General features: G+C 38.8%; 1 protein-coding gene across 9 annotated transcripts in view; it reads left to right on the forward strand.

The window, feature by feature from the left end:
* L3MBTL3 (L3MBTL histone methyl-lysine binding protein 3) overlaps positions 1–15,610 on the forward strand; it is a 113,005-nt gene that overhangs the window by 36,014 nt on the left and 61,381 nt on the right. For all 9 annotated transcript variants that reach the window (XM_055535610.1, XM_055535611.1, XM_055535615.1 and 6 more), the window contains 9 exons: positions 824–935; positions 1,311–1,385; positions 2,839–2,998; positions 4,152–4,284; positions 6,100–6,184; positions 7,817–7,908; positions 9,979–10,083; positions 11,612–11,747; positions 13,735–13,826. In XM_055535610.1, the coding sequence (XP_055391585.1) occupies positions 824–935; positions 1,311–1,385; positions 2,839–2,998; positions 4,152–4,284; positions 6,100–6,184; positions 7,817–7,908; positions 9,979–10,083; positions 11,612–11,747; positions 13,735–13,826 (990 nt within the window). The remainder of the gene's footprint in view (positions 1–823; positions 936–1,310; positions 1,386–2,838; positions 2,999–4,151; positions 4,285–6,099; positions 6,185–7,816; positions 7,909–9,978; positions 10,084–11,611; positions 11,748–13,734; positions 13,827–15,610) is intronic.

Below are 15,610 nucleotides of genomic sequence, written 5' to 3' on the forward strand. Positions count from 1 at the left end.
ATTATGCCCAGTATGATTCCACATAGGATGCCCGGGAGATTGCAGAAGAATATTTGGTTTGAGGCTTGCCATGAGATGAGGTGAGAGGAAATTTTCAATATTTGGGGTCCAGAATACCCATGAAATCAAAATGCTCTTACTTTTTAGTGGTAAACTTGGCCTGAGGCTAGTAGACTTGTTCAGATCTCTCAGATATTACCAGTTGTTTGGGAGGACTAGAAGTGAATGACTATAATGGAGAATTCTAAAGAGCAGTGAAAGAGGAAATATAGAGCCTGGGGGGAGTCCCATGACTTATGCTTCAGCCTTCCTTCTTCACATCTTGGAATATGGAGATTGGATGTACAAGTCAGAATTTCTAAAATGGTAATTTTTCCTGCTCTTTAAGCTAGGTGATCTTGGGTGAGACAAGTTGATTCCTGGGAAAACAGTAATTCTGCTTTTACTAACTTTAATTATTAAATAAACCGTAATATGAAATGTGAAAAAAAAAAAAAAGCCTTAGCCTAAAAAACAGTATTTGAAATTGCGAGCCATAGAAGTGAGCTGGCAAGTCCACGAGACAGTGCAAAGGTGGTGGTTTGTGTTGTTAAGAAGTGCTTTGCCGCGTTGTTCTGTTCCCTCTTCCCGAAATTCCAGATTTTTTAAATGCAAAGGTTTTCATCGTGGTAGTGAGTTTATCTGGATATAATTAGGGCTTATCTGAATATAATTGTTGAAATTAAAATGAACTCTTAAAATGTAGACTCTAAGTGCCAGCCTTTAAATGGTGACAGTTCTGAACACTTTTATAAATTCTACCTCTTTCTTCTGTTGCTGCTAGTTCCGTGTAAATGAGTTTGGAGCCCTGGAAGTTATTACAGATGAGAGTGAGATGGAAAATGTTAAAAAAGCAACAGCAACTACAACTTGGATGGTACCAACTGCTCAAGAAGGTAAGAGTGGGCCATCTGCATTGTCTTTTCTCTTTTTTTTTTTTTGGAGAGTTTTTAATGTAAGACTAAGGTTTTATAATAATAGGCTGAACTTTGAAAATCCTGGGTGATCTTCATGTCACATATTCTTAGGTAAATTTCTATAATGAAACTGATATGGAACCAGCTTTAATATTTTTGAAATAACTGTAAAGTGTCTTCTTTCCTCAAGCCAGATCTGTCATAGCACAAGGTTAATTGAAAATCACCAAGTAAATTCATGTTGTAATAGCCTACCCAGGTGATTTAGCCAAAAGCCTGCCACTTTTTTCTCATCTGCTCCGATGGTTGTAACTAACACCTATATGCTGATGACTCCTAAATCTATATCTCCAGCCCCGACCTCTCCCCCGAGCTCCAGGCCCGTATTTCCACCTGCCTACTGGACATCTCCACCTGGATGTCCCACAGGTACCTCAAACTCCACATGTCTAAAATGCAATTCATTTTCTATTTCTTTCTCCCCTCCCCCAACCTGCTTTTTCTTCTGTAGCCCGTAATATCAGTTGATGGTAGCACCATCCACCCAGTGGACAAGCAAGGAATCTAGGAGTCATCCTGAATTTGGTCTCTCCCAGCCCCATAGCCTGTTACTGAATCCTCTTGGTTTTTGTTTCCTAAATATGTCTCAGATCTGGCCTTTTCTACTTATTATGACTGCCGCTGTCTTCATTTAGGCCCTTATCACCTCTCACTTGAACCACTGCAGACATCTCTTTAAAAATCCCTCTGCTTCTGATCTCCCCCAATTTATCCAGCACACTGAAGTCAGAGGAACTGATGTAGATTGCTTATCTGACACTTCACCAACTTCTTATTGTCTCTTTAGCAAAACATACAAAGATCTGGGTGACCTGCACCCACCTGCTTGTTTTTGTCTCTTTGCTCTCTGTTCTGTTCTTTGTACGCTGTGTTCTGGCAGGGCCAGCAGCACTGAATTACATAGAATTCTCCCAGGACTATGTGGTTTCATGCTTCCTTGCCTTTGCTCACACTGTTTCTTCTGGCCAGGATGCTGTTTCTCTCTTTGTCCAGTTGGTAAATTCCTCTTTGGTCTTCAAAACTCTATTGAGGCTTTCTATCAGAAAATCTTTTCTCAAACTACTCACTGCCCCCACCCGCACCCCCACCCCCACCCCGGGCTGGATGAGTCACTTCTTCTGCACTGCTTCTGGAACTTGTTCATGCTTCAATTATTGCATGTATCACATTTTATTATAAATATTGGTTTTCTTGCCTGTCTTCTCTTCTAGACTGTGAGCTCTCTTGGGCAAGGTCTGTACTGTCATTATCAGTGTCTAGCATAAATGGGTGCCTAATAAGTGTTTGCTGAATGAATGATTAGCCTAATGATTCAGACGAAAGGAAATGTGGACTCCTAGACAATATGGATAATTATGATTCAGGAGATCTGCTACATTAAAAGTAAAATAGAAAGATGATTCAGCCCATTAACTAAAACTCATCAAAAACATTATATAACATAGATAACTCTTTTTAAATTTTGTCAAAAAGATAACAGCTGTAAAGGACTCTATGGACGGACAATTTCATCTTCTGAATTTAGTGACTAATGAAATTTTCTTCATTTTACTTTGAACTCTGTAGAAAAGGCATTAGACAAGCTTTTGCTTGTCTTTTCTACAGATGTTTTTGTTATGTAAATGATTTGAGTGATCCCAGTCCAGCCCATCCACCTCTCCCTCCCAAAGGAATGATCAATGTTCATTCATTCATTCAACAAACATTATCCTTTTTATTGTGTTGCTAACAAAATTATTAGAAGAAAAAGTTTAAATGTATTTTGCCACGATTTCTGTCATGGTTTTAAGGTGTTTTTTTTTTTCTTCTTTTCACCTTCTAGTCTTTTCTGAGAAGACTGGAATGCCTTTTAGGCTGAAGGACCCAGTGAAAGTAGAAGGGCTTCAATTCTGTGAGAACTGTTGTCAGTATGGCAACGTAGATGAGTGTCTTTCTGGAGGGAACCACTGCAGCCAGAACTGTGCTCGACATATCAAAGACAAGTAGGTTTTTGCCCACATTCCACTTATAAAATGAGTTTTAGAGTCCAAGGGCCTGGTGCTTGGGAATAGAGAGGTTTTAGTGTTCTCTGACGTCTGTCATCCAAATGCCTCCCCCCCCACTCCAGCCCACCCGTCAAGACTTTCCCTTCGGAGGCACTTGAACCCTAATCCCGCTACTGGACCAGGTGGCTTCAGTCTGAGTTGAGTTACACTGCTCATGTCCTACCTGCAGTACAATCTTGGCCTCTTTCTTTAGTCTTTTATTTACATTAATTTGCTCCCCAGCCGAGAGTATTTAGATCTCTTTGGGCTACATACACGTTTTAGTGACACTGATCCTTGTGAAAATGTACTTGGGTTTAAATTTTAGGAGTTCTTAGGTAATTCAGCTAAAACTCCATGAATGAAATACAGCTTCCCCTGACTGAGCATCCACTGAATGGCCATAGTGAGGAGTCTTGTAATTGTGTCACTGTGGTTCTCAGGACAGACTGAGGATTCTGAGACAGGGCATCAGCTGTGACTGATGGTGGTGTGATTGCCTTGGGGGACTCTGATGAGGTCAACTTATCACTAACAAGATGTATTTCCTGCAAGTATTTGTGTACTGCAAATAAATGACTTGGTATTTATGTTCTTGTGGACTTTCTCATGTATTTTAATTAGCACAGGCTGGGGATTTGTCTGTTTTTGTTGGCCATCTGGTATTTTGCCAAATTACATTTGGCCTTTTTTGATTGAACTTGGCATTCTCAATAATTGCTAGATTGTTGCTTTAAAATCTCCACCAAAGACTAGGATAGCTCCAGATAATTGATTGTGTTATTAGTATGGATGGTAGCTGTGAAAAACCAATAAATTAAAACTTGTTAGAACCTGTTTCACCTGTAGGGCTGGTGCCCTTTTAAAATTCTATCATTAATTACATAATTATAATAATTATATAAATTAATATATAAGCTAATTTCCACTTTTTGTCTTGACAGAGTCATTCATGATTTTTGTCTGAAGTGTCTCTTATCTATGATATTCTAATACATACACATTTCTCCTCCTGGTTAAATATTTTTAAAAGGTTTTTGCATTGCTAATCAACATGCAGATATTTGATGGGTATTGTTTCCTAGTCACTCTTTTGGGTTTATGAATTCAGCAGAGATCAGAAGGAAGAAAGGGACATGGGAGAAGACAACGAGGAAGAAGATTCTAAGTGTAGTAGGAAGAAAAAGCCAAAGTTGTCTCTGAAAGCTGACTCCAAGGAGGAAGAAGAGCGGGATGATGAGATGGTCAGTACCCACAGGGCTTCTCCTTGTGCAGGTGGCACCAGGGTTTCAGTGCTGCTTCTGTGACCTTGTTTTACCATCAGCAGGTGCCCACCTGTCCTCTCGCTGTGTGACAGTCCTCCTCTCATGATGAGAATAATAAATAGTATAGTGTCCCTCCCTCAGGGTGAAGAAGTAGGAAGTCCTGAAATTTATTGCTGGAGTGAGAGAGTCACTGGCAGAACCTTCAGTTCCGCAAATTAATTTTAAATTATTTTTGACAGCAAAATGCCAATCTCATTTTGGTAAATTGCAGACAGATCTTATAATACTATGTGAGTAGGTAGAAAATGGCAGATAAATGTCAGATATATTTAGGGAAAACTAATTCAAAATATGCTAATTAAAACATAAACATCTCATCTCTAAAGTATTTATTAGTAGCTCTATATGAAAAGACAACTTTGAAGTCTCAAAGCATTTTCCTTAAGATCAATATTGAGCAATGATTATTGGTTAGTCACTGTTTTAGGAGCTGGGAATTCAGAGATGAATAAGATAGCAGAAGGACAGAATCTTTTTTCTCAGGGACATATAGTAAACCACTAGGGGAAATACCAGCCTGTGATAAGCACTGTGATGAGAAGTACAATAGAGCATTGACATAATCTGACTGTTTCAAGCTAGGTTATCAGGAGGCCTCCCAGGGAGGGTGGCTTGGACAGTATGATCTGCATAAGGAGACTGATGTCAAGTTGAGAGTAAGGAGCTCTGCAGGGCAATGGAATTGTTTGAGGAAAAGACCATAATGTAAAAACATGTGTAGCAAAAAGACACAAATGTGTAGCAAAAAGAAGACACAAATGTGTAGCAAAATGAAGACAAGGTTGCTGAGCCTTGAAGGCTAGAGAAGAGTGGAGTAAGATGAGACTGAAGAGTTGTCTGCAGTCCAGGGCTTTATGGTAAACCAGAGTCATGGGTTGTCACTTTACTCTGAGTGTGCTGGGAAGCCATTGGAAAGTAGAGGGCAAGAGGAATATTTTGATATGATGTTTTAAAATGATCACTCTAGCTTTGACATGTGAGAACACAGTAGAATCAGGAAAACCAGCTGGAAGCTTATTGTAGTAGACTAAATAAGAGGGCTGTTTAAGATAGAAGGCAGTGGTTTTGAGATAGATGCTAAAGGCAGAGTTGGCAGGGTATATGAGGGAGAGAGAAGAATGAGAGATAACTCCTAGCTCTTTGGCTTGAACTGTTGACTGGGTAATCGTACCATTTTTTGAGAATGGGAAGGCCAGAGTGGAGTATAGAAATTAGAGTACGTTGGCCATCATGCGTTTGAGATACTTATTAGATGTCCAAGCGAAAATCCCAGGTAGGCACCTGGATATATGAGTATGGAGTCAGAGCTCGAGATATAAACAGGGGATATTTAACAGACAGATGATCTTTCAAACCTAAGGAGAGTGATTGGATAAAGAAGAGAAGGGGATTAGATGGCAGGAGATGTCAGCAAAAGAACCAAGAAAGAGGGGCGGTGAGGTACCAGGGGACCCAGACCAGAGTGGTCAAGGAACTGAAAGAAGAAAGCTTTTCAAGGAGGTGGGAACAGTATCTGTGCTATAACAGAGTGTAATTCTTGGAAATATTCTTATTTTGTAAGGACCTTAGGCCAAGAGCAACAGAGTTCTCAAGTGACCTATATTCTTTCTTTCAAAGTTATGAAGTGAAACTGAAGAACGGTGCAAAAAATTGCTTTCTGACAGCTCTCTAACTTTTCATTGGTGCCAATATCATGAACTTTTAAAAATCATAAACTTTTCTGCCTTACTGTAGGAAAACAAACAAGATGGGAGAATCCTGAGGGGTTCACAGAGAGCCCGAAGGAAAAGACGAGGTGATTCGGCTGTATTAAAGCAGGGTGAGTTGATGAAAGGAAGGTTTTACTTGTAATTTTATGAAGTTGAAAATATTTCACACAGGCAGACATTTTAGTCTTAATTGTAACGCACACTATGGCAGTTAAAGGATCGTTTGGGGATTTTCTTTGGTTAAATTGTGTCAATAAAAGTTGGAGTTTAGAAGAAGTAGAAAAGGGCAAGGGGAAAATGGAAATTAGCAAGTTTCAAGCAGTATCAGGGAAAACTTGAGATCATTTTCTGTTATTTATTTTTCCATCGGGTAGGTTTCTTTTGCTTCTGCACTTTGACTAAAACCTCTGGTCTTACTCATTTCATAAAATTTTAGATTTTTTTTTTTTAATCTTTTCTCTCAATCATGACTTCCTGACACAGTACCCTTTTTTCCTTTCTTTGTTTCTCGAGGAACACTTTATTCTCTGAGGAATCTAGAGCTTAGGCCCTGCCCTTCAGTACTTGGTGGGCTAACTTGCTGCCTTATTCTTCCTGGACCTTGGGTTGTCTCCCCAAGAAGCTTCTGTGTGCCCCACTAGGGTGTGTCGAAGGACCTGCCACATCTGCCTGGCCGGTCTTCCATGTTAGGTCACTGTACTTTGCACAGTCCCATCCTGATCTGCCAATCACATTGTCCCCATGAATCAGGGCCTGAACCCAGTGCTTCTCTTCAGGGCTTAACCACATTCCTCCCTTGTTCGTCTCTTAAAAACACTTTGAGATGTTTCTACTTGCATCAAGCACACAGCCTAACTTTTACATTTGGATGGCCTTCTGTATTTCATCACTGACATTAAAGGGAGTAAATTCTCAGTTACTCTGCACTCTGCCTCAAAAATGTCTTTGTCCTTTCTGTCCCTTCCCCTTCATTTCTTCTACTCTCAGGGTTCTGGCCCTTCAGTGGCCTTGTTGCTTCAGTCATTTCCCTCTCTTAGGTCTTCCATTTTCTTCCTCTTCATGAGCTTTATCATTGCCTGTTCTAAGCTCATCTCCCAGTATCTTTCCCTCAATTTTAAAAGGGAAAGGCTTTCCCATCAAGCCTAACATTATATATCCTTTCTTCTTTTTCATTTTTTTGTTAAATTAACCCCAAATAAAATTGCTGTAGACTCTGTATCTTTATCATTTATGTGTTCTTTGGCAACTTAAAATTTGGCCTTGGATGCATTGATTCCCCCCACCCCACCCTTCTCCAAGTTAGCAGCCAGTCCCTAAGTTACTCAGTACACTGACCTTTTCTCAGTTCTCAGCTTCTTGATTCATTAGGAAAAAACTTTGGAGCATCCTGCTTTTTACTTGCTGAGCTTCCATGATTCTGTTCTATCTTGGCTTCCTACTGCATCTCCTTCATTTACTTTAAGTTCTTAAAGTAAATGTACTTTACTTTAAGTAAAGTACTTTAAGTTTTTAAAAGCACTTTAAGTTCTTCTGTTCCTTTCTTCTACACTCATTCCTGGGTATACACATAGTTTACTTTTTAGCTCTCATTTCTTCAGAAGAGGAGTCAGGGAAAGAAATTGAGAAATATCAGTCATGGAAATAAGAGAAGAGCCAGGCCTGGGGGTCGTTAGGGAAGTGAGAGTTCACAGTAAGTATCCTGCTCTGGAAATTCTATCAGTTTAGTCTCACTTGCCTTTCAGGTTTGCCTCCTAAAGGAAAGAAAGCTTGGTGCTGGGCATCCTACCTGGAAGAGGAGAAAGCTGTGGCCGTGCCGGCAAAGCTGTTCAAGGAGGTACCGACCTTTCTAGAAGGCATTGTGCATAAGGGCAAAGGAGCTGGAATGCTGGTCTGGAATTAGTATTGCCGTTTCTACTATCTGTCTAGGAAATGTGACTTGGGATAATTTTTTCAAACATATTGTTTTTCATATGTGGAGGGGGAAGTGGGAGGGTAACTATCATCATATATGCACACCTTCCCTAGAGCCACATGTATGGGCACACAACGCACATACAAGTACACACCTACAGACAGGCGCTGTTTTCTGTCAACATTTGTTAGGCTTTCATGCATTGATTTGAAGAAGGATGCTTCTATACTACTGAAAAACTAATAGATAAAGAAAAACAACATAAAATGTTATGGCTTTGAGAGAATAAAAATGAGTTACTAAGGTTTGCATAATATAACAGAACATCAAAAACCAGATTGTTATATTAACTATAGTAAAAATCTTTTATCAGAAGTGAGTTAAGATCAGTAAAAGTAGTTCTGAGTAGGAACTGCTGTCACTGGGCTAAACCAGGGATCCGCAGACTTTTTCCATAAAGGGCAATAGAAAATCTTGTAGGCTTTATGGAGCATATGGTCTCATTTGTAACAGCTTAACTCTGTTCTTGTAATGAAAGCAGCCATAGGCAATGTATAAATGAATGAACATGGCTAATATTCCAGTGAAATTTAATTCACAAAAACAGTGGTCGGCTGGTGTGTCCCATAGATCGTAGTTCACTGACCCTTGATTTAAATGATTTAATTATATATCACATGGTATATAGTAAATCTGCCATCAGTACTTTGTTACATACATATTAACGCACCATTTTTAAGAAGTGGTGAATATTCAATAACAATTTTTTTTGAAAACTGATGAATAGTAAATGTTGGGATGATTACATTAAGACTAATTCAGATATAATAGCAATTGCATATGACTTATTCTGTATAATTATTTTTTGCAACTTTGGTCCTTTGCATAATAGACATTTTTACACTTTAAACAGTTTAAATACAGTTAATTATTAGAATCAGCAATACATTCATATGATTCAAAATTTAAAGTGCTATAAGAAAATTACATATACATATAAGCAATATATAGGCAAATCTTCCCCCTACCTTAAACCACATGATGACATATGTCACATACTGTTTTGAACTTTGTTTTTTTGTCTAACTGAGTTTGGAGATTATTCCATCTCAGTTCATTTACCCACTTCCATCAGTCTTTTATACTCACACATAATATTTCATCTTATGTTTGTTTCATAATAATATAAACTGGTCCATACTGTGGTTGACATAAATGTCATATATGTATGCCATATATATATCACCTGAGTGTTACATACATACATGTGTCAGTCAGTAGAGACCAGCTTAAGTTATTATGGGACAGACATAAGATGAAATATTATTTGTATATATGGACTGCGAGTGTGCTCAGTCATGTCCGACTCTTTGCAACCCCATAGACTGTAGCCCGCCAGGCTCCTCTGTCCATGGAATTTTCCAGGCAAAAATATTGGAATGGGTTGTCATTTCCTTCTCCACTATGTGGAATATATAATATATACATGAATCTTTTGCTAAGTAAATGCTTTAGTGAATGGCCTGATACACTGCTCATTTTGCACATACGTGGCTATCTCTGTTGGGTAACTTCCTAGGATTAAAATTGCTGAGTCAAAGAGAATGTTCTTTTTTATAGATCTCAGGAGATTGCTAGAGGTTGTACAAATTTATATCCCTATTAGCAATGTATTTATACATCTCTTTCCCTAGAGCTTTGCTAGTGTAACCAAACTTTTTGATCTTTATCAGTCTGATAAGTGGAATCTATTTTACTGTAATTTTACTTTGTATGACTCTTATGGGGGGGTTGATCATCTTTTCGAATATGTAAAACATTTGAATTTCCTTTTCTGTCATCTCTTTGTGTTGTCCGTTTTCACATGAGATGATTGGGTGATCCTTTTTTTTTTTCCCCCTGCATTTTTAAGAGCTGTTTATGATTTGGTTATGTAGTCTTTACTTAAGAATGATTATCAGTCACTAAAACTGCTGTCATTTTACATTTTAGTATCAGTCTTTTCCATATAACAAAAATGGGTTTAAAGTTGGCATGAAACTAGAAGGCGTGGACCCTGAACACCAGTCTGTGTATTGCGTCCTCACTGTGGCTGAGGTAAGCTCTGCCTCCTCTTTATTTTTAAGATAACATAGTGCTTATAGGGTTTTAATAATGGGAAAAGATGCCATTTGTTGAACACTTCCTTTATGCCAGGCACAGTACCTAGTGTTTTGTAAACATTACCTCATTTAATCTTTGCAAGAACCCTTTTTCATCCCTGTTCTATAGATGAAGGAACTGAGGCTCAGAGAGTTTAAGTGAGGTATACAAGGTCACACAACTTCAAAGTAGTAGAACCACGATTGGACCCTGGTCCATTTGACGCCATAGCCTTTGCCATACCATGTTCCTTAACATAAGAGACAAACCAACAGATACTTGTATTATTTTTAGTATTTCAAGGTATCTCTGAAGTTTTTCAGGAAAAAATGTCCAAGTCAATTATGTGTATCTTAGTACAATATATGGACTTCCCTGGTGGCTCAGACGGTAAAGCGTCTGTCTACAATGTGGGAGACCTGGGTTCGATCCCTGGGTCGGGAAGATTCCCTGGAGAAGGAAATGGCAACCCACTCCAGTACCCTTGCCTAGAAAATCCCATGGATGGAGGAGCTTGGTGCAGGCTACTGTCCATGGGGTCACAAAGAGTCAGCACGACTGAGCGACTTCATTTTCACTTAGTACAATATATTACTGAGAACTCTTTAGAACTTTTTTTTTCCTTTATGTGCTTGACTCCTTGTTCTGTCCCTTGAGTTGAGGGAGGTATCTTTTAAAATTTTCCTCAAAGAATCAGATGATCTTGTGTATTAGTTTTGCTTATAATTTTCCTTCAGTGACTTAGTGGTCTTGTAAGAAGTTTGGCTCCTACAGAACATAGAACCCATCTGCTGTGCTAATGGGAAGAAGATTGAGAGGCTGAACTTTTGCGAGCCTAGTGCCAAGCGTGACCTGGCAGAGGCTCCATAAACCCACGTGACTTTTTAACTTAGAACTCCCCCAACCAAGTGCCGCCCTAATTTAAGCAGATGTGTGACCTCAGTGTTGGGCATGGGTTACATAGAGTGAGTTCTCACCACATTCCAGGGATCCTGTTTCATCTGAGTATGAACTAGGGAAGCTCTTCTTTCTCGTATAACTCTGCTACTGGTGGAAAGGAGACTGTTGACTTCTCCCCGTGTGTGCACCAGCCTTGGTCTGGCCAGATATCACTGTGTGTGGAGCTTTGTAAAGGACAGACAGCCAGCACTGAGCCAGTACACAATAGGGCACCCACGCTGGGCCCTGCAGGAGCTGTGCACCCTGTGCTTGTACAACGCAGGGGATAAAGAGGGGGACTTGTCTACATGGGAGAATTATTCTTCACCCAGATCCATGTGCTTCTAATGGCACTAGGGATGAGGCCGAAACCCCTAGCTCATCTTCGCAACAAAATAACGTTTGCCTTTAGATTTTGTTATTTGTTCACTTGTTTTTGTGGCTTTTAACAATGGTGCTCTAACATAATCCATATCATACTTGAGATTCATGTTAATTTATTTTTGTACATGTGCACAAATATTCTGTTCTTTACCTATTACAGGTTTGTGGATACCGGATAAAGCTGCACTTTGATGGATACTCTGATTGTTACGACTTCTGGGTAAATGCCGATGCTCTGGATATCCACCCAGTTGGGTGGTGTGAGAAAACTGGCCATAAACTCCATCCTCCAAAAGGTATTGTCACTTTTTAATTTCATATTTTATATTCTGAAAGCACTTAATTTCTTATATTGTAATTTAGATTTTTGAGAATTCACTGTGGTTACTCAGGTGGGCCCAAATTTAAGCTTATTATTGTTCATGATGAAAAATGTTTATTAATCATGTGGGCCCAAATTTAAGCTTATTGTTCATGATGAAAGATTTTTTTAAAGTGAAAAAAATTAAAAAAATAGAACCCTACTTAAAAGAATAAACTATGTCCATGTACTTATTTGCATGTCACATAACACTTATTTGATACTTTGACTATAGATTTTAGCTACAAATTTCTATCTCATACATACACACACACACACACAACACATACATGCATACCTTCTTGAAATAACTGATTACAAAATTATTTCTAACCTGTTTACATAACTGTGTTTACTAACATTTCAGTAAGTAAAAAACCTTGAGAAATTATGCATTGAACTTATCTTAATATTTAATAGATTGGAAAGGAGACTATATTATAACACTGAAAAGCAATTTGGGTGAGGGTTGAACTAATAGTGATTACTCATTTATTATTAAGTTTTTATATTACAGTCTGCCAATGATTTTGCCTATTTCATCTTTACAAAATATCCAAGAATAACAGATTGTATCTTTTTCAGTTCATCCCTAGGGTATTTAATAATATCTTACTTCCTTTCTTTTCATGTTGCATTCAGTATTGTTTGCTTGATGTGAAAGAACCAGGTTACCAGTCTGATATTTTTGGTCTGGGTCTCAGGATTACTGGGGCTTCCCTGGTGGCTTAGACGGTAAAGTGTTCTGCCTGCTATGCAGGAGACCTGGGTTTGATCCCTGGGTCGGGAAGATCCCCTGGAGAAGGAAATGGCAACCCACTCCAGTACTCTTGCCTGGAAAATTCCATGGATGGAGTAGCCTGGCAGGCTACAGTCCATGGGATTGCAAAGAGTTGGACACAACTGAGCAACGTCACTGGTTACTGCTGCTGCTAAGTCACTTCAGTCGTGTCCGACTCTGTGCGACCCCATAGATGGCAGCCCACTAGGCGCCTCTGTCCCTGGGATTCTCCAGGCAAGAACACTGGAGTGGGTTGCCATTTCCTTCTCCAATTCACTGGTTACTACATCAGGATTATTGAAGTTTTTTTTAGGTGGGGAGGAGGTTATTGGATTTTAATGGACAAGCCATCTTTTGGTTTTAAGTGAAAAATTAATGGCAGAATGGTATTTTCAGATAACTGAAGTTTTGAACAAAAACACCTAGAAAAGAGAGGGATGAAAAAGAAAATATGTAAGCCTTTACATAAATTGGCCTCGTATGTGGTGAATTGTTTTTCTTTTCACACCACCTTCTGGACTTTGATGGAAGTAAAAAAGAGAATCTATTCGGTAAAATTAAATGCCCAATTTCCTTTTTAAAGGAAATGTTGGCTTTACCAGTGTTGAACATGTAATGGTGAGAACTAAGGAAAGGACATTTCCATTATTGTAGTTGGCCAACATGCTCACTTCATGTCATTCTTGTGGTGACAGGCTAGAAAGATTTTATCTCTTGTAGTACCATTTTTTCCAGCTTCCCACTGTCCCTACAAGTTAGTCTCCCAAGATAGAATGAGTGAGGGAAAAACAGAGAACTCAACTACTGCAGCTCACTGCTAATGAATTCTACCTAAATACTGGTAGAAATGATCTGGTAATGAAAAGAAGTCCACCTGAGGACAATGTGTATTTGCTTCCTCATACCTTTTCCTTTTATCCATTGCCATTCATTCGGAATTGAAAAAATAATACAATTTGTTGGAAATAAATACCCTGTGTGTAAAAATCCTTAGATACTAATTATGAGTTAAATACTATCCATTTAAAAAGTCACTTGACGGCTTGATTTTGGCATGTTGGACTTACAGATAAAAGTAAGAATGGAAAGCTAAGTATGAAATATTTTGGTATTTTACTGTCTCTATATGTGTGAATCCTAGGATATAAAGAAGAAGAATTTAATTGGCAGACCTATCTCAAGACATGCAAAGCTCAGGCTGCTCCCAAGTCATTATTTGAAAATCAGAATATAGTAAGTACCTCGAAGATACTTTTTCTTTCACAGGAAGTGGCTTTTGAGTGTTTCCTTGGATAAATTACAAGTGATAACAAGAAACTATAATAAATGTTATTGCTTTGGTAAATAAGGTGCTCTTAAGCTTTAAAATTAACTAAAAATTATCATGAATAAATATCTGTTTTTAACTATATCATGGCTGTCTTTTTAAAAAATTAAATAGTAAAAGGCAACATAGTATAAAACCTAGGTATACTTTACAGTTAAGGTGCCTAAGCAAATTAAATTGACTGGGACATTTTATGGTTATGGTCACTTGATTTTAGGAGTACTGTTCAGAAAGGATTCGCATAGTGAGATGAATGTAACCCTACTTGAATTTGCATCCTAGCTATCATTTAAATCTTTTTTCCAGCTTCTAGCTCTGTTTTGCAGTGTTAACAGGAGCAAAGTCCGGATGTGTTTGTATTTTCTACTTCTTAAGCTATGGGCATCTCTGAGGAGGCCTGATAGGTTACAGTGTTCTACCCTGATCAAATTCTGATCTAATTGGAAAGAAAGAGGACAAGCAGGTGGAAAGCCAGAATCTCACCTTTATAGTTGTTGAGAGCTCAGTTGCAGTACATGTGTGGCCTATATCTGCTGACAAATGAGTCTCTTGATTCTGAGCCCTGGAGTTAGAGATTTACTGGCCCTTCCATCCTCACCACACTAGCCCATGAGCACTGGACCAGGGCAGACTACCATCTTGCAGGACAGAACTTGCTTCCAGAGGGGAGCAGGGCGGAAACTATATGCCCTGTAGGCCAGCTTAACGGTGTGACCACTTCTTCCTTCCAGATTCACCAGTTAGGTGACAGTGTGTGAGTGTGGAGAGAGGCCGTCATATTTCACTAGGGATTCCCTCCAGATATCAGGAATGAGAAAAACCTTCCCACCTACCCCACATACTCTCCACTTGGGAAATGACATTATCCAGGTGTTTTGAGGGCAGCAAGTCTAATGGCTGAAACATTCTCTAATCAAATTGAACACAGGCCAGCTTGAGTTAGAGAACTAGAAGGGGGTGTGTGTGTGTGCGTACGTGCATGCATTTAGGTAATTAATAGAGATAATGAGCCAGATTATTATTTTTAAATATCTTAATTGAGAAGATAGCTTAATTGCTGAGATGTCCATGCTGCATAGTCAGTCAGCATTCTCCTTAAAGATGAGGGAGGCCAGTCAGGTGGAAAACTCAGCAATTGGCTTGCTGTCACGGCTCCAAGTTTCCTAATCCTTGTCTGGTTTTCTGATGATGAGTTCAGTCAGGTATTTTTGAGCCACTGACCATCATCTTAAATTCTGTGCATTGCTAGCACAAAAACTGAATCTTGGGCCATGTGTGTTTGGTATGTAATTAATTTTTGTATTCCTAGATTTCTCTACCTAAGAATACTCAAATATTTATGGTCTGATACAGAAGTCCAGGGCTTAAATATATAGTAACAGTACCTGTGTAGCATTAGTGCCTGATCCTTTGACTCAGACAGGACTTCACTCTAACATATTCAGATACATGCCTATCCGCATTCTTGTGATGATAGCTATGTAATTATAGTAAAAAGAGATAACATCTATTTTGCTTAAAGTAATGAGAAAAGTGTCTGTATGCTTCAGTCTGGACAGAAAGATTTTTTCTGAAGGGCAGAAATGACTTGTAGTGTGTTGTGATTGACACTACTGATATCCAAGAACTTCTCTGCGATTAGGATATTTTTCTTCATGAAATATTTTGAGGAATGTTTACATCCACAGCA

Source organism: Bubalus kerabau, chromosome 9 (genome assembly GCF_029407905.1).
Source record: "Bubalus kerabau isolate K-KA32 ecotype Philippines breed swamp buffalo chromosome 9, PCC_UOA_SB_1v2, whole genome shotgun sequence".
NCBI lineage: Eukaryota > Metazoa > Chordata > Mammalia > Artiodactyla > Bovidae > Bubalus > Bubalus kerabau.